At 47.0% G+C, this 21,464-nt stretch overlaps 2 protein-coding genes across 4 annotated transcripts in view; one reads left to right on the top strand and one right to left on the bottom strand.

Annotated features, from left to right (window-relative positions):
* The window catches only part of LOC110472356 (alpha-2-macroglobulin), a 36,228-nt gene extending 32,203 nt beyond the window's left edge, over window positions 1-4,025 (top strand). For all 3 annotated transcript variants that reach the window (XM_077781287.1, XM_077781286.1, XM_077781285.1), the window contains 4 exons: window positions 483-557; window positions 800-902; window positions 1,472-1,513; window positions 2,949-4,025. In XM_077781287.1, coding sequence (XP_077637413.1) covers window positions 483-557; window positions 800-902; window positions 1,472-1,513; window positions 2,949-2,974 — 246 coding nt within the window. In that variant the 3' untranslated portion in view covers window positions 2,975-4,025. The remainder of the gene's footprint in view (window positions 1-482; window positions 558-799; window positions 903-1,471; window positions 1,514-2,948) is intronic.
* A 1,835-nt stretch (window positions 4,026-5,860) lies between these two features.
* The window catches only part of LOC110472323 (alpha-2-macroglobulin), a 29,500-nt gene continuing 13,896 nt past the window's right edge, over window positions 5,861-21,464 (bottom strand). Inside the window, exons 16-36 of the mRNA XM_021533904.3 lie at window positions 21,155-21,325; window positions 20,378-20,528; window positions 18,582-18,687; window positions 18,044-18,272; window positions 17,671-17,797; window positions 16,922-17,043; window positions 15,590-15,641; window positions 15,005-15,088; window positions 14,445-14,621; window positions 13,887-13,971; window positions 12,548-12,704; window positions 12,163-12,237; window positions 11,722-11,887; window positions 10,714-10,937; window positions 10,131-10,349; window positions 9,651-9,778; window positions 9,211-9,301; window positions 7,912-7,980; window positions 7,411-7,513; window positions 6,790-6,831; window positions 5,861-6,034 (exon numbers count right to left, since the gene is read on the bottom strand). Of these exons, the coding sequence (XP_021389579.2) occupies window positions 6,009-6,034; window positions 6,790-6,831; window positions 7,411-7,513; window positions 7,912-7,980; window positions 9,211-9,301; window positions 9,651-9,778; window positions 10,131-10,349; window positions 10,714-10,937; window positions 11,722-11,887; window positions 12,163-12,237; window positions 12,548-12,704; window positions 13,887-13,971; window positions 14,445-14,621; window positions 15,005-15,088; window positions 15,590-15,641; window positions 16,922-17,043; window positions 17,671-17,797; window positions 18,044-18,272; window positions 18,582-18,687; window positions 20,378-20,528; window positions 21,155-21,325 (2,604 nt within the window). The 3' untranslated portion in view covers window positions 5,861-6,008. The remainder of the gene's footprint in view (window positions 6,035-6,789; window positions 6,832-7,410; window positions 7,514-7,911; window positions 7,981-9,210; window positions 9,302-9,650; window positions 9,779-10,130; window positions 10,350-10,713; window positions 10,938-11,721; window positions 11,888-12,162; window positions 12,238-12,547; window positions 12,705-13,886; window positions 13,972-14,444; window positions 14,622-15,004; window positions 15,089-15,589; window positions 15,642-16,921; window positions 17,044-17,670; window positions 17,798-18,043; window positions 18,273-18,581; window positions 18,688-20,377; window positions 20,529-21,154; window positions 21,326-21,464) is intronic.

The following is a 21,464-nucleotide window of genomic DNA, read 5'->3' as shown; positions in this document are numbered from 1 at the left end:
TTTTCCTGGTACCTTCTTTACTCTTAGACCTGTCCATCTTTTCCTCCAGTTCTTCCACTCTTCAGCTCTAGAGTATGGGTGCATGAGGGATGCCAGTAGCAGTATTCCCCTCCTGCTCCTCAAAGTCTTGTGATAGCTTGCTTATATGTGCTGTTTAGCCCCAGATTGAAAGATGGAAGGAGACCACCAGGTCTAATATCAGGGACTCAGAAGCCTTGGGAGACATGTGACAGCCATGACAATGCTGGTCCCTCATTCCATTTTTGTGTCAAGAAGGTGAAAGAGTCTGAGATGGGAGCTGAGGGAAATCATAGTATGTGGGGCTTCACAGAAGAGTGTTTGACAAGTCCCCTGGGAAGTACACTTCCTGTGCTTTACTTCTCAGCACGTACATAGTGAGATTTTAGTGGTGGGCAGAAACTGAGGAGGATTGACTAACTACCCTTCAGATCATCAACCTCCTCCACATCTCCTTTTTCCAGCTCTCAAACACGCGGTTTCACCAGATCCAGCGCACAGAAGTGAACACAAACCATGTTTTGCTGTACGTCGAGCAGGTGAGGACTGACCCAGGGCTGCCGTGGGGCACACGATGCACCCTGCAGCACAATGGCAAGAGCACAAAATAGAGATGGAGAGCACTGCTAACATCCCTGGAGTATGGGTGTCTGAGGACAGCCCTGTGTCCCCCCAGAGTGGGTGGCCAGGGAGAGTGTGTGAGCTGGGGGTTAGCGCAGAGGCACAGGGGAGCCCCTGCAGTGCAGAGCCCCCCTGAGCCTCTCCTGCTTCCCTTCCCCAGCTGGGCAGGGAGACCCTCAGCTTCTCCTTCACCGTGGAGAGGGACATCCCCGTGCGGGGCCTGAAGCCAGCCCAGGTGAAGGTCTATGACTACTACGAGACAGGTGAGTGCCAGTAGTGCCCGTGGGAGAGAGGCTGGGCAGGGGGACACACGGAGGGGCACGGGAGCTCTGGGGACTCGCAGCTGCCCCAGCCAGGCATTGCCACCCCAGCCCTGCCCTGAGCTCTGGGGGTGCAGAGGGACTGGGGTAGAGCCATGGATGCTGGGGGTCCTGTGTTCATTTCTGGCCCTGCAGTGTGGCCGTGCCTGTGCTTCCAGGCAGACCTGCTGCTCTGTGAGCCTCTGCTGTCCTGGCTGCTGTGCCAGGGTGGCAGTGACAGAGCTGTTTGTCCCCACCTCAGTCCAGTGTGCTGGGAGGAGGTGTCTGAGCAGCCCCTGGCTACACCGGGGTGGAGACTGCCTGTGCAGATGGCTCTGCCTTGCTGCCACTGCCCCCAGGCAGGGCTGGGACTGGGGCTGCCTCCATCCCAACTGGGATCTCTGGGGGAAACTGGGGATAGAGGCACCAGCCTGCTCTGAGGGTCTGGGAAAAGCATCTCTGTGGCACGCATCACTCTGCTAGCAGTGCCAGGGGTCATGAGAGTTCATTCTCCCTTCCCTTCTCTTTTCCAGATGAGTTTGCCATACAGGAATACAGTGCTCCCTGTACCTCAGGTAGGATACTGCTTCTTTCACTGCGCTCTGCATCTTCTTCATTTTATTTTTGGTCTTCCTTCCTGTTTGAGTTTGGATGACACTGGCCCATCTTACAGGCACAGATCTTGTGTGTAGAACAGAGAGCATGGGAATTACCCAGATGGCAAGTTTGCCTTAGGTTGCTATTGCCTGGAGGAGCAGCTCCTTCCTGCTAAGGTTCCTACTGCCCCAGGGCCTCTCAGGAGACAGCTGTGCCTCATAAACCTGGGCAGGCAGCCCCCAGTCTTGATTTGGAGTCTCAGCTGTCAGGACAGAATACTCTCATCTTTGGGGGATTCTCTGCAATGCAAGGCCATTTGGCTTAGGAACACAAGGTAATTTAGGAGCTTGTGTAAAAAGCTCTGACCAAGGTTATTTTCCTTGTCCTATATGGAGTCTTCCAATATGAAGAGTGGCAGGTCTTGCTTTCCATCAATTGCCCTTTTTCAGGTGTTTGGAATATAGAGGTTTCTGGAAAGCAGAGTTCCTGGGAAATGGTTTTTCATAGGACCTGACTGTGATACCTGAGAATAGATTTGGAAAAAGTTATTTGGACTTGGAGAGGGCAAAAGCTTTGCCTTTTACTGGTTGGTGGTAAATGGTGGCATTTATCCCCTTTTTCTAACTGAAAAAGCAGAAGAGGGCCTGAGCTCCCACACTTCTATTCTATAGTACTTGTTAATCTGAGCTGTGTCCATAGGTACAGCTGTTTTCTGCTGATTCTGGACCTACAGCCTCCCTTCATGGAAAAATATGCTTAAGTCCAAACACTGAGTGGACAGCAAAACATTTCCAAATGGTGTTTTCATGTGGCCTGGTTGTCCAGTGTGAGACTCATGGGGAAACTTTAGATTTTAGGCTACTTTTCCCCAATTCTGTTAAAAAGCAGAGATTTTATCTTCCTTGGAAAGGGGAGTGGGAAATTGCTACTTAGGAGGCTCATCCACTAGTCTAAATGTACAGAGTTGGCCTGCACTGACTAGAAGGCAGATCTCAACTACCAAGCTTCTTTCCCTGCCCTGTATAGTAGAGCAATAGAGTGCAGCAGTTTCTTCCAGTCTTTGCAGAGAAATAAACAGAACATGTCCCACTGTTACACCCACCAGCTTTCCCTGTTTGCACTGTGCTCCTGTGTACATCTCAGCTTTGACAAATCCCTCTGCTTATCTCTCCCAGTGGGTCGGGGAGGATTTCAGCCCTCTCTCAGCCTCACTCTCCCTTGGAGGTGACACAAGGAGTGAGTGCTGTGGATGACCGTCCACCCTGGTAAAACAGCAACTCTCTCCTGTGCTGTGCTTCACACACAACCTGGCTTCCACATCCACATCTTGCTCCCACTGTCTCTCAGCCTTAGAAAGCAGATAGACATATCTCTCTGACTCCTGTTCCCTCCCATCTTCTTTCATCCTTGCAGAGGAAGTAGACCAGGGGAATGACTGAAGAGCACTTCCAGATGCTGGAACCTGCCTGCCTCACCACCACCACCACAGCATGACATTAATAATGCCTGCATGGAATGGAAAGTGAACTTTACAAATAAATTAACTGTACTCACCAATGATTTTTTGAACAATTTGTTCCCCATTTTGATTTTTCCTGCTCATGTTTCAGTCACAGCTTTAATCTCCCTGTCTTCTTAGGTTAAAGAGTAACCCATCTAACAATGCCTGTGTGCAGGGAAGTAAGGCTAAGAAGTGATGGGGGGGGGGAAAAGAGGACAGAATGATCTAAGTAGGGGTCAGCCTACTTAATGTATCTGTCTCTGTGTTGTGTTCTCTGAACTCATCATCTGAGATGCAGTCTAATCAATGGAGAAGGACAGGTAGTTCTTGGGAACAATTTCTCTGCCCTGGCTTGCAAATCAATTGAATTGGTCTCTGCAGAGGCCTCTCCATGTCTCCCACCATTAGGCAGCCTAGAAGATCAACTAATGCTACATGAAAATCAGCCTCTGTGATCCTCCCTGCAGACATCGCTCCTGGGATTGTTTCTTGTTCCTAGAAGAGTGGGAGGAGACAGTCTGCCCTCTTCAGTGATTAGAGAATGCCAGGGGGGCAGGAGTGATGTGTGCATGCATTATGCCCTCAGCTGCTGACTTACAATGGCTTGTTCTCCAGCTGAAGCTTGAGCTTTCTCGTGGAAGTTTCCATTATCTCATGTCTTCTACTTTTGGGAGATTCCCAAGGAGAAGGCAATGGCATTTGCCACTAACCTACCTGCCTATGTTTTGATGAAACTGTCTATAGGCCTCTTTGACACCTCCAGAAATGATCCCCCTTTCTTCGTTTTGACTCTTGAATTTGTGGTTTTAACTTTTGAATGCAAAAAAAAAAATCTTTTGTCACTGTTTATTCTCATGAAATGCTTATTGCTAGGCATGTTGTGCATCCGAAGTGTGCACAGCTGGCTGTTCCATCCAATTTTTGGTTTAGTGTGCCTGTACAAACAGTGTCATTGAGAATAAATAAAATTCTTCATCTATTTTGCTAGATATTAATATTACGTCACTTTGTCTTCTGTGATGTTTGGGGTTTAGACACTCAAAGCCTTTTGATGCCTCATATTCAGAGGAGACTATGTAATGAACCAGCTTCAGTGACAGCTGAGCAAAATTTCTAATACAGCTAAATTGCATTTTGGTTTGAATTAGAAATAATATAGCCATTCATTTTTTCTACCCTGAGGCAATTGTTTTTCCAGAGAAAGGAGGGTCTGTATTTGTGAAATAAGCTACAAGTGGGACTCCTATAGGTGTATTTGCTTAAGCTTACATTGCCAGGGTGAAAGGCACCTCTGCATGTAGAAACATGTAAGTAAAACACACATGGTGCCATGTGACCTCCTGAACTGAGGCTGACTGCCTCTGCATCCCTGTCAGACATTTAGACCATTATACAGCAAATACAGCCATTTGGAAAATGTACATGAAAAATATTTAGCTCAAATGATGAGATGTGAATCCAGGTCCTGCCTATTGAAATCTGCAGAAGCATTGCAAGCCTAGTTGTCAAGGAGAAAAAAAGGTATTAAAAATTAATCAGACAACCCAGAGGAGATCTGTGAACCTCCACTGAGGGTAAGATGATAAAGTTTTTATGAAAAATGCAAGGGGTTTTTGGTTGAATTTTCAAAGTGGTTCTTCGTTGAATTTTTGCCTAAGATTATCTTGACTGCCATCATGTGTCACATACAGGAGAACTAGGTGATGAGATCCTGCCAGCAGAGGTTTAGGAAAGGCAAGTCCTGCTTGATCAGTCTGATCTCATTCTATGACAAGGTGAACCACTCCATGGATAAGGAAAAGACCATGGATGTAGGCTACCCAGACTTCAGTAAAGTCTTTGATGCCACTTCCCATGGAATTCTGGAGAAATTGACTGCCCATGGCTTGGACAGGTGCTCTGTTTGCTGGCTACAAAACTGTCTGGACAGCCAGGCCCAGGGAGAGGTGGTGAATGGAGTTACATCCAGCTGGTCACCAGCAGGGTACCCCAGGGCTCAGTGTTGGGGCCACTCCTGCTTAATTATCAATGACCTGAGGGGATCAAGTGCACCCTCAGTTAGTTTGAAGGAAACACCAAGCTGGGTGGGAGTGTGGATCTGCTGGAGGGCAGGAGGGCTCTGCAGAGGGATCTGAACAGGTTGGATCCATGGGTCAAGGCCAGTGGTGTGAGGCCAAGTGCTGGGTCCTACACTTGGCCTGTGTACACAAGAACCCCATGCAACCCTACATGGTTTAGCAGTGGACTGAGCAATGCTGGGTTAATAGTAGGATTTGACCTTAAAGCCTTGTCCAACCTAAAAAATTATATGAATGACACTCTAAAGGTCAGCCCCTCCCAGTCCCTCTCTGATTTCACTTTAGCTGCTTAGAAACAAGCAGACCCTGATAGAATGGGAAAGTCCACAGGTCTTCACTTCTATCTGGGCTGCTGCAAAAGATCAGATTGGACAGGTTCTTGAACATCAAGGACAGTGTCCTTGAACATCACAGCAGTGATTTCACAGTGCAATCAAAGGCAATATGTGATCAGAGGTTTGTCCAAGGATCACCTTGCAGAAAACACCTTCTGTAAAGGCAGAGGGACAAACTTCCAGTGCATAATGGGTGAGATATGATGTCCTCTCTCCTTAGAGAACTGGCAGGTATGGAGAAAAATATCCCAGCTCACAATCTCCCAAAAGCTGTCTGCCTTCTGGTATTCCTGAGGAGGTCCCAAACACCACCTTGCCATGGATGGCTCTGGATTGAAATCTCAGGCCATGACATGGATAGGAAGAGAGACAAGTGTAACAGTAACAGAAAACAAGGTCAGAGACATCCGATGAGAAACAAGAATTAATTTATTTATAGTGTTGCTTCTTTTTTGCGTTTGAGGTGTCCTCTAACATTTCAATACCTCTCCCTTAACAAGATCTTCTAGGGGCAGAGACACATGAGCTGATACAACAAGGTTCCAACAAAACGCATTCTTCAGTAATTTCCTTGTTCAGCCTCATCTGGAGGTGGGAAAAGGACAAAGTGAGATAATTTTTTTGGTGAGTGATATCCAGAGTCCTGGATATTGCTGTGTTCTGGTGGCTATGTGAGTTCAAGCCAGTTAAACTATGAGAAACTTCTTCACCTAAAAATGCCCAGTTGCAGACAGATTACAGAATGGGAATGACTGGACACATTCAAAATATCTATGCTACAGAGAAGGGAGGCAGATTTGTCCTGGAAATACATGAGTTATCCAAACACACATTATCTCTCAGCATATGCATTTCTCATGGGAAAGCAAAATTAACATGAGAAGAGTTTGAAAGGTCCTTGATAAAGAGATGTGAGTAACATCAACATTTCACCAAGTTATCTGGGAGACAATTCCTCAGTACCTTTCAGTGTCTGCAGCATAGCAGATGTGGCCCTAAAAGGCTGAGTGCGATGCTCCATCCAAAGGGAGACTTGAATCTTATTTGCATAAAGTGATGCTAACACAGGAAAAGGCAATTGCCACTGTACAAACAAAGGCAGTAATACTGAGATTGCTATATGCAAATAAGGAAAATTAAAGCTGTATCTGATCTTACAGAGGAAGCTGGGTGGCAGCATTGCTTTTTTCTGTACTGACATGGGGACTGCAGTAGGCCCAGTGGAGAAATGTTGAGAGTAGACACAGGCCAAGGAAACACAAGGAAACAAGAAAGACTCTAGTTCAAGACAACCTGCAACACTCCCTGCTGGAGCATCTCAGTTTTTTGTTTGCACCTACCTGAGGTACAGGGAGCACTGTATTCCTGTATGGCAAACTCATCTGGAAAAGAGAAGGGAAGGGAGAATGAACTCTCATGACCCCTGGCACTGCTAGCAGAGTGATGCGTGCCACAGAGATGCTTTTCCCAGACCCTCAGAGCAGGCTGGTGCCTCTATCCCCAGTTTCCCCCAGAGATCCCAGTTGGGATGGAGGCAGCCCCAGTCCCAGCCCTGCCTGGGGGCAGTGGCAGCAAGGCAGAGCCACCTGCACAGGCAGCTCCAGCAGGTCTCCACCCCGGTGTAGCCAGGGGCTGCTCAGACACCTCCTTCCAGCACACTGGACTGAGGTGGGGACAAACAGCTCTGTCACTGTCACCCTGGCACAGCAGCCAGGACAGCAGAGGCTCACAGAGCAGCAGGTCTGCCTGGAAGCACAGGCACGGCCACACTGCAGGGCCAGAAATGAACACAGGACCCCCAGCATCCATGGCTCTACCCCAGTCCCTCTGCACCCCCAGAGCTCAGGGCAGGGCTGGGGTGGCAGTGCCCGGCTGGGGCAGCTGCGGGTCCCCGGAGCTCCTGTGCCCCTCCGTGTGTCCCCCTGCCCAGCCTCTCTCCCACGGGCACTACTGGCACTCACCTGTCTCGTAGTAGTCATAGACCTTCACCTGGGCTGGCTTCAGGCCCCGCACGGGGATGTCCCTCTCCACGGTGAAGGAGAAGCTGAGGGTCTCCCTGCCCAGCTGGGGAAGGGAAGCAGGAGAGGCTCAGGGGGGCTCTGCACTGCAGGGGCTCCCCTGTGCCTCTGCGCTGACCCCCAGCTCACACACTCTCCCTGGCCACCCACTCTGGGGGGACACAGGGCTGTAGGGCTGGCTGAGGGGCAGGGGCAAACCCTAGGACCATTCCCCACCCTCGGGGAGGCTCTGCTTGTTGGGAAATCTGTACATAGGGTGGAGGGAATGCTGGCTGTGGGCTGGGATAGAAGTAGCATTAAGTCTAAAACCTTAAGAGTTTGTAGTCAGAAAAAGACAGTAAAATATTCGGTCCCATTCTTAGCAGAGCCACGGTAGTTTTGAATTCCAGATTTTGCTCTATGCCGCCAAAATTACCAATGCATGTGTTTCTGCCTCATCCTCACCTTTTCCAGGTATAGTAGGACATGGTTGGTATTCAGCTCTGTGCGCTCAATAATAGGGTGGACTTCCAGCTGAAGAAACAAGACCAAGATTTTACTGCATTGAAGGTGGTCTCCCTGTGCCCCTTGCACAGCCCCGTGTGTAGGATGTACTCTGCATGAAATACTGCAGTACTCAGGGAACTAAGCCAGCAGCACAGAACTGCCACCTGGGTGTGCCACACAAGTATCATGGTCTCCAGCCCTCCCTTCACCAGGCTGGCTGAAGAAGTACAATGTGGCTCCAGAAGAGCCTCAGCACTGGATCAAACACAGTGACAGAATGATTAAATTAAAAGATGTTCCTTCTGGCTTGCTAGTTTTGCACCACCTTTATTTTCCAGTTCGTGCACCTAATCAGCATCTCAAACAGTTACCCAACACCTAGAGTCATGATGTTATGTTTTTAGATCAGCAAAGTGAAAAAGTCAACAACACGATTTTTGATTGTACTATGCACAGACAATATTTATGGGGAGCTGTTGGGACACTGTGAAAATAAAAGTGCCCATCATCAGTCTAAAGAAAAAATTACTTATCCTATTTTTCATCAGACTGATCACATCTTCTCTCCTTGTGCTGGCCTTAAGCCATGTATGAAAAGAGAATATGGTACATGTTAAATGTGCAAATGACAGTGACAAAATCAAGCTGAAGCTCTGTCATTTGCTACAGACATTTGAAAGGCATCTTGAATATAAGAAAGTAGATATTTTCTCTTTCTATTTAGCACTGGTGATGTTGCACATTGAATTCTGCACTCAGTTTTTGACCCCTCACTTCAGACCCTAGAGAAACTCTAAAGAAACACAATGATCCTGGAAAAGTGACTGGAATATAAGTCTTATGGAGCGGCTGAGGGTACTGATATTGTTTAGTCCGAAGAAAAGCAGGCTCGAGGGAACCTTATTGCTATCTACAACTCCCTAGAAGGAGGTTGCAGCACAGCGAGCAACAGTCTCTCCTCCCAGGCAAATAGTATAGGAACAAGAGGAAATGTCCTCAAGCTGTGGCAGGGGAGATTTGTGTTAGATATAAGGAGAAATTGCTTCACTTAAAGAGGGATAAAACATTGGAACAGGCTTTGTGGGAAACTGGTGAAGTCACTATTCCTGGAATAATTTTGAAACACGTACATGAGGCACTTTGTGATATAATAATAAATAGTATGGTGATATTCGGTGGAAGGTTGCATATGGAGATCTTTTCCAATCTTAATGACTCTGTGATTCAGTGTTGCTTGTATGACAAACAGGCTCCTACCTTCCTCACAGAGGACTTCAAGGGGACAAATCCTGACAGCATCTTCACATCAACAATCACCATGTTGGAGACATTGCGCTGCCCTGTGTAACTGAGAAACCAAGCAACAAAGATCCAGTGCACATCAGCTCAGAGCTGGGCACACTTCCAACTTTTCCATAACACTTGGCACCCCACTAAGTCCTGGCAGTCCAGCACCTTCTTCTCCAGCTGTCCCACGTTCTCCTAGTCATCCACACAGCCTCCTATGAGCCCAGCCCTGGGCTGCCCACACAGCAGGACAAGTTCTTCCTCCAGAGCTTCTCCTCACAGAACAGCTGCCTCCTGCCCAGCATCCCTGGAATGTGCTGCACTCTCAGACTGCCTCACCCTGGGAACAACCAGCCGTCCCCCAGCTCCCAAAGCTCCAGAGGAAAGCTCAGACCGAAACGCAGACTCACCTGACATTGATGCCAATGTCAAAGACCTTGTGAGCCTTGGAGTCCACAAACACCTCTGGGACTGTGTGCACATGAAGCATGAAGGGCTCCTCCTCCTGCGTGGGCTGCACGTTGTACCTCAGGCTTGTCTAGGGGACAGCAGCAGCTCTGTGTGAGCGTGGGTGTGCGTGCTCAGCGTGGGAGAGAGGGGATCCTCTCACACCCAGTCCCCCACTTCTCACAGCTCCTCCACCCTGCACAGTCTTCCCTTGCCACCTACTCTCCCCTCTCTCTTCCACATTCCTCTACTCTTTTTATCCTCTTCCCCTTACCCACAGCCATCCGCTTCTCTCCTCTCTCCTGTTCTTTCCTCTCCACTACTTCAATAGAAGGACTCGATGATCTCAGGCTCTTTCCAGCCTGGATGATCCTATGATTCCATCCTCTCCAGCCTGGCCAGGGGCTCTCCTCCCAGCTGCCAGCTGTCCCCATCACCCTCACCTGCAGGTAGACGCATCCTTCACCAGACACCTCCACGCTGTACTCCCCTGGCACCTGGGGAAGGGGCAGGCGCTGGAGCAACAGCCGGTTGCTGGGATCCACTTGGAAGTCTTGCTGGAAGTCCCCTCCAGATCTCAGAGCCACTTTGGAAGCTGCCCCGCTCCTGGCATAGGTGGCAGCTCCATACAGGGACAAGGCTTGGAGAGCCACCACTGTGTCCTGAAAGAGAGGAGTCTCAGCATCCCAGCAAGGGATGCAATTAGCCTCGCCACAGCCTGTCCTCCTACAGCCTGCCCTTTCTGCCAGCTGGCTCCCTCCCCTCCATCCTCACTTACTCCAGTGTTGAGGAGAAAAGACACAGGGAAAGAGCAGCTTCAGCATATTTCCCTTGCCAGGGGCACTCCCTGACAGATTTGTCTGTAGCCTCTCAGGAACTTGGCAACCATGGGAGGCACTGCATGGATCTGTTGCAGGGCTACAGTTCCCACCTTCCTGACCAAACTTCCTGTGCTGCCTCCTGGCTCTCCAACAATTCCTGTCTTCTGACCTGGATGTGTGAGGTGGCCAGAAGGAAGCAGCTCACCTGGGTAGAGGAGAAGCCTCCATTGGGATTCTGCTGGCTGCTGATCCACTTAGCAATAAGGGATGCAAATGCCAGCTCCTCCTGGGCAGGGGCTGGCTGCGAGGAGAGGTGAGCCAGGAGCACGTAGGCCGTCATCTCCACTTCCGCAGAGGGAGCTCGGTAGCGATGGAACGGGAGATCAGCCTCGGGCTCCTTCCCTGGCCGCTGCCAGTGCACAGAGCCATCTTCACAGCAGGCAGGGAGAGAGACAACAGGCAGCTGTTACTAGTAAATCTTGCAAGGGACTTCCTGACCTGCTGCCTGATCCAGCTGGGAGGACAGAGCCTCCAGGATGGGTCTGACATGCAGGGCTAATTGGGAAGGGTCAGGTTTACACATTTTGCAGGTTTACAATGAGTGTGAGAATGCTGAGCCTCAGGCCTAGACACCACTTTGTCCTCCACGTTCACATTCATGGGCTACAGTCCACTGCTTGGCCAAACCCACTGTCCATCCTGACTTAGCCAGGTTAGTCCCAAGTGATTTCAGGATTTCCCCTGATGACTCAGAACTTGTGCTGCAGCCTCCAAAATGCCCTGTATGCTCATTTTCTCTCTCAGCACACCCATCTCTTCTCTGACTGACATGCCTTGTGCTGTGCAAGGTCACTTTTGTTCTGTGTTGAGCCCATGCCCTGGAAGCAAGGAAGGAATATCCCTGGGCATCACTAAGCCTTTGCTAAGCAGTGCCTGGTGTGGCAAGAGGAGCTGGCTGAGGAGAGATGGGAGCAGAGCCACCCAGGAGCTCAGCACCAAGGCATGGTGCCTGGTGCTTCCTGGTGAGCTCCCTGGGAGCAGAGAAGAAGGACTGGGCCCTGAGAGGGACTTCTCAGAAAAGTAATCCCTTTGCACAAGTCTATCCTCTCCCTCCACCTCTCCCTACCCACAGAGGCCAGGGCCTGCAGCCACTGCCCCACCAACAAAAGCCATTCTAGCAAGGGAAGGTGTCAGGCTCACCAGGAACACTCACCTTTTCTCACAGCTTCCTTTTCAAGTGAGTCAAGCAATGCCTTCCGCTTCTCCCTGTTCCCTGCCAGGGCAAAGGCGTATGCCAGCAGTGCCTTGGTGTACACATGGTTTTCTTTCTGATTTGCTGCTGTTTCCAGGCAGAACAGAGCATTCCGCACCACTGAGTGCTGGAAGGAGAGAGAGACTTGATTAGAAGGGTGAGGAGAAAGAAGTCTTTTGCCTTACTGAAATCACATCATCCTACTGAACTTTCAGGAGGGGACTGCTGGAAGGAGGTCTAGAAGCAAGTAGGGTACAATGTCTCCCAGATGTAACAAATATGACAGTTCTTGTATCACAGGGCTCAACAACCAAGTCGTTTTTCCAATCTGGAGCAAATTCTGGTCAATACTGTGTTGACTGACACAGCACAACTGGCTCAAGTTAGGATGCAGACACATACAGTCACAGGCAGTGGAATCTCCAGCAACGCGATAGTGATGTAGGCTGTCAGCGTGGCCTCGTTGTCCACTCCACCCTGCAGGGAAACACAAAGGTAGATGCTGACCCCACCCACCTTCATATCTTCAATTTTTTCTCCCACTCCAGTAGGAGCAATGCACTATCTTGCATTGCCATCCTTTAGCTTGCCTCTTTCTTCTTGCAGCTGATGTGAAGGCATCACCAACAAGTGCAGAAGGGTGCGTGACTCCCTCCCCAGTATTTGCCATTGGTATGGGAATATCCCATCTCCCTATGTGCTCAAGAAGCTCAACTGGCCTCAAGAAGCTCATCTCACTCATGGCTAAGTTCTAGCCTCACAAGAAACAACCCAGCTGACTTGTTACCTTCATGGCATTGTTCAGGAGCGTCCCAGAACTCTGGAAACAGCCATTCTCCTTCTGTTTGTAAGACAGCCAATGCAAAGCATCCTGGATGTGCTTCTCCTCTATGAAGATGTGATGCCGGGCCTGTGCAAAGGACTTGAGGACAAAGGCTGTGAGCCTGAAAGGGAGAAAAAGAAAGGGCCTGAGCAGGCCTGTTTCCCATCTCAGTTGAGAGGGCCCATGTGCACATCATCTATCTGGAAACATGCAAGAGGGCTGGGAAACTTTGGGCCAATTAGTCAGACCATATGTATATTACATCCTGTTCTGTCAAAAAATTGCTTTCCACTTGGATATTGGTCTCGCATTTTTGTCTCTCATTTGGCTCAAAAAACCCTGTGATCTCTTTGTGTTGAGGCTACACTTTGAAGGACAATCATTGTTGATCTGTCTTTGAAAAAAGATCTTTGAAAAATATCAGTAATTGCATACCAATTAGCTAAATATGCATGAGTACAGAAGTACTCACAATTACAAGGAAGAATAATTAAATTTCTGTGAGCTCATGGTCTGCTGGTAGAACTCTTAAAATATAAATTCATGCTTCCTGGGTTTCCCAGAACTCCCACAGAATTTTAAAGTAAAGCAGAACATATTAAAATAGTTTTTGTTAAGAGCTGTTGTAAGCAGCTATGGAAAAGAAGCAGGCATGTGGTAAGAAGCCAACATGCTGTCAAAAGCCAATTACCATTTCAGAAATTAAAAGCAAACTGAGGGTGATGAGTTCTTCCATTACTATCCTTACTTAAAATTGAAAACATATGACAATGATTTACAAGAGCAAGTCAAAATTTTTGAATAAGTCAAAATGGCAACACACATACTCCTCCAGCCTGTCTTTGCTTAGTAGCATACAAACACATGAAAAAAAAAAAAACCTTCAGCACTGCTCTTGGATTATCAACCTTTCCACTTGTGTTTCCTCATATGTTTCCATATGGAACCATGTTTTCCAGCAGACTTCTCAGCAGATGTTAGTCTAGAAGAACTGTCATTGCAACTTTTGAGCCTTCTTTAGTCAGGGTGTTAAATCCCTGCTCCCGTCTTCCCCAGCTTGTCTCTATTTCCTTTTTGTCTGTAATGGTCCTCAGAGCTGCTGGTGGGAGGAAGCCCTTCAGCTATAAGCTGGCTGGTGTAGCCTATTTATTAAGAAGGAGGCAGCATAGGGACCACACTGTCTCTGGAAAGCCTGCTGGTGTGCAACAGCATTTCCTATTTACCGTCAGGCAGTATTTATCATAAGTGTGTGGGTGAGAAAGAGAAGCATATTGGAGAGACATAGGTGGCATTGAAATCTCACCAGGTATTCCCTGGCTGGCCATAACGTTGTCCAAAGGTACTGTAGGAGCCATCTTGGTGCTTGTAATTCAGCTGCCTCTGATAACCTGCAATGGAAAGATAAGGCAAGATTCAGATAAATGAAAGAGTCTGCTGAGGGATGGGGAAATAGAAAAATGGCTCCATCAGCAAAAGCAAATGGGAGAGGCATAGGTCAGTCCTCATCTAACCAATATGAAGTGCTGGTACATCTCCAACTCCATGAACAAGGAAAAACAACACCTGCCTTTCTTCAGAAGGATGGCAGGACCTATAAATGACAATGAATGAGTCATTGCAGCAGTGACAACGCTGTACTGTATTGCCACCCCACGAGAAAAGTGCTTGCAATGATCAGGTACAGTAATGCTTAAGCAACACAAAATAATAAAGAAAAAAGCAGCAAAGGGCCCCCCTCAAGCATACAGCAGAGACCATCTGTGTATGAGAGAAGACCTCTCTGGCCAGCATTTGACAGACCCACCCCAGGCAGCATCTAGAAAAAAGCCAAAGCAGAAGCAAAATCCATGTCTCAGCTCACCGCTCACTAAGTATCCAGTGGCCTTGGATTTGATCTCCTCACTCAACTGCCCTGTCTTGTTCAGATAGTCCAGGACGTAGATGTTGGGTGCAAACAGGACCATGTTCTGCTCCCCACAGCCAAAGGGCATCTGGAGGAGCTGGTGCAGGTTCTGCATGGCAGTGCCCATGATGTCACCTGAGGAACAGGAGATACCAGAGGGATGCTAACAATATTTAGGGTGGGCTATCAGAATCAGAGGAAGCTACAGAATGACAGATGCAGGAGATATCAGAGAAGAAGAAAAGATAATATGGCTTGATAAAGATTCTGGAACAAAACATAGAGCAGCAGAGAAAAAGAAAAAAGGGAAATGAGAGAAAGGTTAGGACATTGTGAGAAGACTGAGAAAAAAAGGCTTGCAGAAAGGGAAAAAAAATATCACGAACAGAAAGGAAAGTGCTCAGGACAGAAAAGATTAAAGACAAGAATGAGCTGTGCTGGAAATCAAGAGAAAAAGCTGTGAGGTAGGAGGTCAACACAAGGAGTCAGAAACAGCACATGTCAGCCTGTTAACTGACCCAGCACTGAGAAATATGCTCTGCTTGAGTCTTGTACCACATCTTCAGGCAGCAACAGGGAAAACTCTTCTTTCACAGGGACTCCTGAGAAAGAAACAAGGCCCAGACAGCTTCAGTGCAGTTCCAAGAAATGGCTAATGAAAGGGGAGGAGGTCTCAGTTCAACAACTGATTTCCTATTAGACATGCTCTGATTTCAGTTACTTCATATTTCCCTGGCTGTAACACAATCTCTGCATGAAACCACTCCCAGCCACTTCTAGACACTGCAGATCACATGTCTACAACTTCCTTCTGAGTGTGCAAGAAAACAAGAGGACTTGTAACTCCAGTGCCAGAAACTAAAGAGAGCAGGGATGCAAACATGCATGCTAAATCTGTCCTAGCTCATACCCTGATGCTTAGGCAGGATGGTCAAGTCTTTAGGCGTTTCTTCCGTCTTATGTCTCAAAATCCCTACCAATGGGGCATGTTTTGACTACCCAAAAACGTCAGACTACATGGAATATTATAGAGGAAGGCCTCCACATCCCACCCATCAAACCACACAGGAACAAATAGCGAGTGTGCAAAAAGTGGGCTTTACCTTTTACACAGAGCACAGAATTCTGGGTTGTTTCCTTCTCAACTCCTTCAGGCTTGGATGGAAAACAAGAGAGGTGAGAAATTAGTGAGACAGGGAATACAGACAGGAATTCTCACAAGGACAGAGGGATATGTCAAAAGAAAAGTGGGGGAACTGAAGAAGGAGAGGCAGTCACAAGCATTCCCTGAAATACAGAGCTCTGAAATAATTTAAGCAAATAAAAGAAATGTGGTCCTAAATGACTAGTGTTGTATGTGGAGGAAGGACAGGAAAGAGAGGAGAATACTGCAGGACCATCAAAAGGATGACCTGCAACTCCAATAGTTGTTAATGAGAGTCACCTAACATCCTTGTGACAAAGGAACTGCAGCATTACAGAGGGCTGTGCTGAAAACAAGTCTGCTGTGCTATTTATTGTAATGCTGCAGATGCTTTAGTGAAAAAAAAAATCTGTATCTAAACAATAGAAAGGGAGGATGTAGTACACTGTAGTAGCTGGTGACACTACTGATAGCATGTAGTGGGCAAATATTAGGGGGTTTTATGATACAGAGGAAAGCTCAGAATATAGAACCTAACTGCCAGATTACCACCCTAAATATATGATTAACTATTTCCTATAAAGTTTCCTATAACAATTTCCTATAAAGGCTATCCAATACTACCACATAGTATTTCGTTTAGTTCCACAACACATCAGCAATGATTCCTGCCACAGGAAATGGGTAAGCTGTAAAATTTCAACATGTTTTCATGTGTAGTTTTAAGGGGATTTCCCTACAGTCATCAAATTCCCATAGGTGCTTGTGAATCCCTCACCTTCATCCTGGTGCCAGTCTTTGTTACCAAACTGTAATTGCAAAACACTCAGCTTAAGAGGCAGTTTGCTTGGCCACTCTGAGGCAGAGAGGCAGCATGTGCTGACTGGCACATTTACTGGGGGTGTGTCAGGAGAGAGGCTGTAAAGACAGTGTCTTGAAATAGCAGGTGATAGATGGGAACTAAAGGGAAGGGTGGATTGCAGTAGGAGTCCTGTTACAGCAGAAGACAGGGAAAGCTAGTTCCACCAGGAGACACAAGGCACATTATTAAGCTGAAGTCTTTATGCAGCCCTGTTGAAGTACAAAGATGATGTAAAACCATCATATTGCCATGCTTCATAGCAATGCCATAAAATCATAGACCAGACCAGGTTAGAAGCCATCTCAAAAGATCATCTGGTCCAACCTTTAACAAGAAAGGGAGCTAGATGAGATTATCCATCCAGTTGTACCACTGTGTAAGCTTAAGCCCACAGGAAAGCTCAGTCCTCCCTTCCCACGGCCCACATACCTCCACCAGCAGCTGTCTGATGACCGTGTCCTTCCGCCCTTTCTCGGGGGTCTCCACAATGTAGTTCCCACAGGGCTGCTGGTTCTGTAGGGCCTCAGTGGTCACTGAGAACTCCACCTGCCCTGGAGGAAACAGGGGTCAGCCAGCCCTGCCAGGCAGAGCTGGGCAACGGGATTCACTGCTACTTTCAGGAGTTTCCCCTTGCAGGCTCATGGATGGAGATTTCTGTCACAGCTGGGCCCTGCTTCTTTCCCACAGAAACCAAGCTTTCTACATAAGCTGTTCTCTCATTGAAAGGTGACTCTATTTTGGAGATTCTTTCACAGAACCTAGGACACCACAGTGCTGAGTGTGACCAACCCCACTGCTGTTCAGCCCTCCACGCACACCACAGCTTCTACCACACCAAGAGTGAAAATAAAGTGTGAAGATCCCATGGGGAAGACATCTAATCTCTGGGAGGAATGAAGCTGGCAGAACATCTCTGCTGGCCAGCAGTATCTCTGGCCTCAGGAGATGCTGTCCAAGGGCTATCAGGCTTGATGGTACTGCATGGGATGTCAGACACACACTTGGATCTATTAATTCCCCAGTCTTTTCCTCCCAAATATCAGTCTTTGCCCCCCAGATCAGACACACTCAACTGACGTGCTTCCCAGGAATATATGTTGCTCTAATATCCAATACTGAACAGGGAGAATAGCACAAAGAAACCCTTCCTGCAGTTTTCAGCACCCTGAGACCTTTACCTAGAGATTTGGGAGTCACCAGCCAAGCCACGGTTTTCCTCACATTCTCACAGAGACAATGAGATTCTTTCTCCTTTCCCACCAGAGTAGCCAGGAAATGAGTAGACTGAGCCAGAGTCACACTGACCTGCCAGTTGTAGAGAGAGGTGCAATTAAGAAAGGATGATCATGAGAAACTGAGCTAGGAATTTCTTCAGTAGCAAAGGAGGAGGGAACTGGAGTTGTGGGTTCTGCATTTGGAGTGTATAGGAGAAATAAAAAGTCTGGGGCAAAGGGTCTAGGGCTACTGAGAGATAAGGTAAGAAGACTAGGTGAAGGTAAGGGGTGCACAAGAAGGTACACAGCTACAGAGAATGATTTAAACCTCCCTTACCCTGATGCAGGCAGGCAGGTAGTTGAAAACGGTGGCTTTCAGCATGAAGGACTCCCCACGCACCACAGAGTAGGGCATGGTGAGCTCGACAAAGAAGGGCTGGAAGGCTCTGAGGGACACTGTCGGGGACAGGCCAAAGCCCGTGTCTGCTGAAGTGCAGAATGCATTGGCTTTCCACTCAGTGATGGTGTCAGGGATGGTCACTTCTAGATCAGCTTTTCCTTCAGAGCTGGTGAGGGACAAACAGCAAGGACAGAGGGATAAATGTTACAGCATTTTGGTGACTACCTGCACCCCTTTTGGCCTGACTGAACAGTGCTTGCTGTGTGAATAATGGGGCACAGTACATTTGCTACTGTAGGACCACTCTACATCTTCCAGTCCACTCTTTGGACAAACCTAACAATGGCTGAAAGTAATTTCATCACAGATGATTGCCAGTCTCTGCAAACAATGATGGACAAACACTTTGGGATTCATGTTTTCATTTATAAACCCAGTTTTATTAAAAAGGAATGAGGTAGCCCAAGGTACTCACCTTATAGGTACTAAACTCCAAATCCAGGTTTCTGGGAAATACTTTCGGACTGTCTCTGTCACCTCTTCAGGAGTGCTTAACTGGTTAGAACTCTCTGACAGAATTTCTGAATGTGGTGAGATGAAAAAGAAATCAACTACTGATAATTCCAAACAAGCAAAACCTATATCAGCATCATGCTTCAGTCTGATAAAGTGTCAATCAGAATCAGATGCTTGTGGCTGTACTGGGGTATGGTATCAGCAGCAGTGGAGTTTCAGGGTCGGGGCTTAATGGCAACAAGAGCTAGCTTTCCATTATTTTTTGCTGGTATCCAGCAGACCTCAAAGTTTGGAAGCCATCACTTTATAAGCTTAAAAAAAAAAAGTATTTAGAGCAAAAACCTATTTAGGACCTTCTATGCAAGCAGCCTTTTCTCTTTCAGGTGCAGCCTTCATGTGATGTTCTTCTCCATCCTAATCAGGCCAGCCAGCAATGGAACATACCTCTGTTTGACTGGTTTTTGTAGGGTCATTGTGACTCAGAGTGCCAACTTACTGTCAAAGCTATGGCCTCCTCAAGAACTAGGCTGAAAATACTCAAAATAAAAACATGCAGCTGGAATATGGGAAGGATAAAAAGAGCTATTTCAACAAAAACAAAGTTTTCACATACAAAATTTATTCCCAATGAAATATTCTGTGCTTGGGATGAAATTTGTTTAAACATTTTGTTTTACTTTTCAATAGCTGGAAAACAAAGATGGGGTGGGTGGGACTTGGTTTGCTTGGCTTTCACAAACAGAAAGAGAAATGCATCCAAGCAGAAAAAGAAGAAAAGCTCCTAAGGAAATTTTAATTTTCATCATCTTTACTTTGGTTAATTGAATTTCTGCATTTGGACAACAATTGAGTAGCCAACAAGTATTCATACTAACGGTGCAACAGGCATCTCCAGAGCCTGGGAAGGTCTCAGGGACGGGTGAAAGCTGCTATTAGAACTATATTACATCCTGGCAAAAGCAGCAGGTGGCTTGCTTGTGTTTTTCTGTTGTGGTATTTCGGTCTTCTTAATGATGCTTATTTTAGTTTAAAATAATTAAAAGGCATCTATCCTCCATCGTAGCAACTTCTGTCAGAAGCTTAAAATGTTTTCAAACTGGACACATACAAAAGCACAGTTTCTAGTGCCAAATGAACACTCTCTGAATCAGCTGTTGAGCTAGAACAACTTTAAATTTCTAAGATATTTTCCTTAATATGGGATTGAAGGATAATAGGGCCAATTCTCTTGCCCTGTTAAAGCATAAGAGTTAAGATAGCCCTTAAAAATAGGATAATAGGATCGGTCCATTTCAGACTGGACTTCTATCATAGATGTCTTACCCTGCTAAGCTCCCAAAGTCTACCAACTCATCACTGAAAAATTTGTCACCTACTTCATGGTTTTGACCATACATAAGACTGGTTGAGTCAATGAGAACAGCCTGAAAACGGTATTGAGACTCTCTAAGCGATAGTAGGAACAGAAGTCTACTGGTAAAAGCCTAATGAACAGTGAATTTATCAGCAGGGTAATATCCTCTCCTCTGCCAGTCTTTGAACACTGTCTGGTTCTGCTGATTTCTTATGTGGAGTTACCAAAGCTTGTCTGTAGACCTACACAACCCATTCAGAAGCTGAAATTTGCGAACCCATCGGCTCAGAGTGCTTCCAAGGTTCCAATTCGCAACCCAGCTCTTGTTTAAGTATTCACCCCAAAATACAAACAGGATCTCTGCTGAGAACAGAAGCAATAACAAAACAAAGTTCCCTTACCGCTTGACCTCATTGCATACATGGGTGGTGCAGCCATGGCTGCGGGTGCTCCCATGCCAGTCAATGGATGGGCTGCATACATGTGATTACTCGAGCCACAAAACCAAGGTTTCTTCACGTTGGTATTTGTGAAAACCTTTAAACCCATTTCCTATGGGAGAAAAAACAAACATTTTTTTATTTCTGAATCCTGTTCAGGTTTACCCAGCAGACTTGATTGGCACTTTACTGCCTCAAAATGGAGAAGTTGTTACTGTGTGTGGATTGGACCTTGAGATGATCCCCCAGTCCTTGGGTCTGAGTGCCTGACTGGCTCAGAGAGACCAAAGGATATATCTCCTCTTTTTCTAAGACATTGATTCCAGTCCAATTTCAACCTAGGAGTCAGGATTAGCCAGGAAGTCAATATAAAGCTTTCCCTCTGGAATGAAATATCTGTGGCTACAATGCAGCTCAAGAATATACTGATTTATTCAAGGTAACTATAATGGCATGGGATCATTTACCTCCAATTAGAACCTCACTTCAAGTCAACCTCAAATCTTTTCCTGTAAGAAAACTTTGAGACTGATCCCTTTTCCGCCAAGCGTGAAGCATATTTGACAAGACAAGTAAAGCTTATGACCCTCACTGAATATGCCTCTGGATAAAAAGAAGTGTCAGATCATTCAGATGCAGAAACCCTTCCCTTGTTAAGTTTCATGATGCCACAGAAAGCTTAAGCATTCTCAAACATTCTCCCACTCCACTTCCCTAGCCAGGCCAGGGGGGCTGTACCTTTAGGATACTGTAAGTGTCCTCTTCATTCGCCCCCATTACTGGAACATAGGTGATCCCATCCCGAACTATTGGTTCCACAGTCACACAATTCCAAAATGGCTCCTCCAAGGGTGCGCTCGAATCATAGACATAGCCATGGAATTCCTTCACTGGAAGTAAGTCATACACCTTGGCAGAATGACAGAGAGTATTTGGCATTTTAGTGTCCATTGCTATGAAACACAGCTGAGGGAGTTGGATGCAAGCACCAGTCACATCACCAGCTCATACATTCACATTGCCATGGTCCTCCCTGTGCTGAGAGCAA

Source organism: Lonchura striata, chromosome 2, assembly GCF_046129695.1.
Source record: "Lonchura striata isolate bLonStr1 chromosome 2, bLonStr1.mat, whole genome shotgun sequence".
NCBI lineage: Eukaryota > Metazoa > Chordata > Aves > Passeriformes > Estrildidae > Lonchura > Lonchura striata.
The sequence above is the reverse complement of the archived record's forward strand: the minus strand, read 5'-3'. Positions and strand labels throughout refer to the sequence as shown.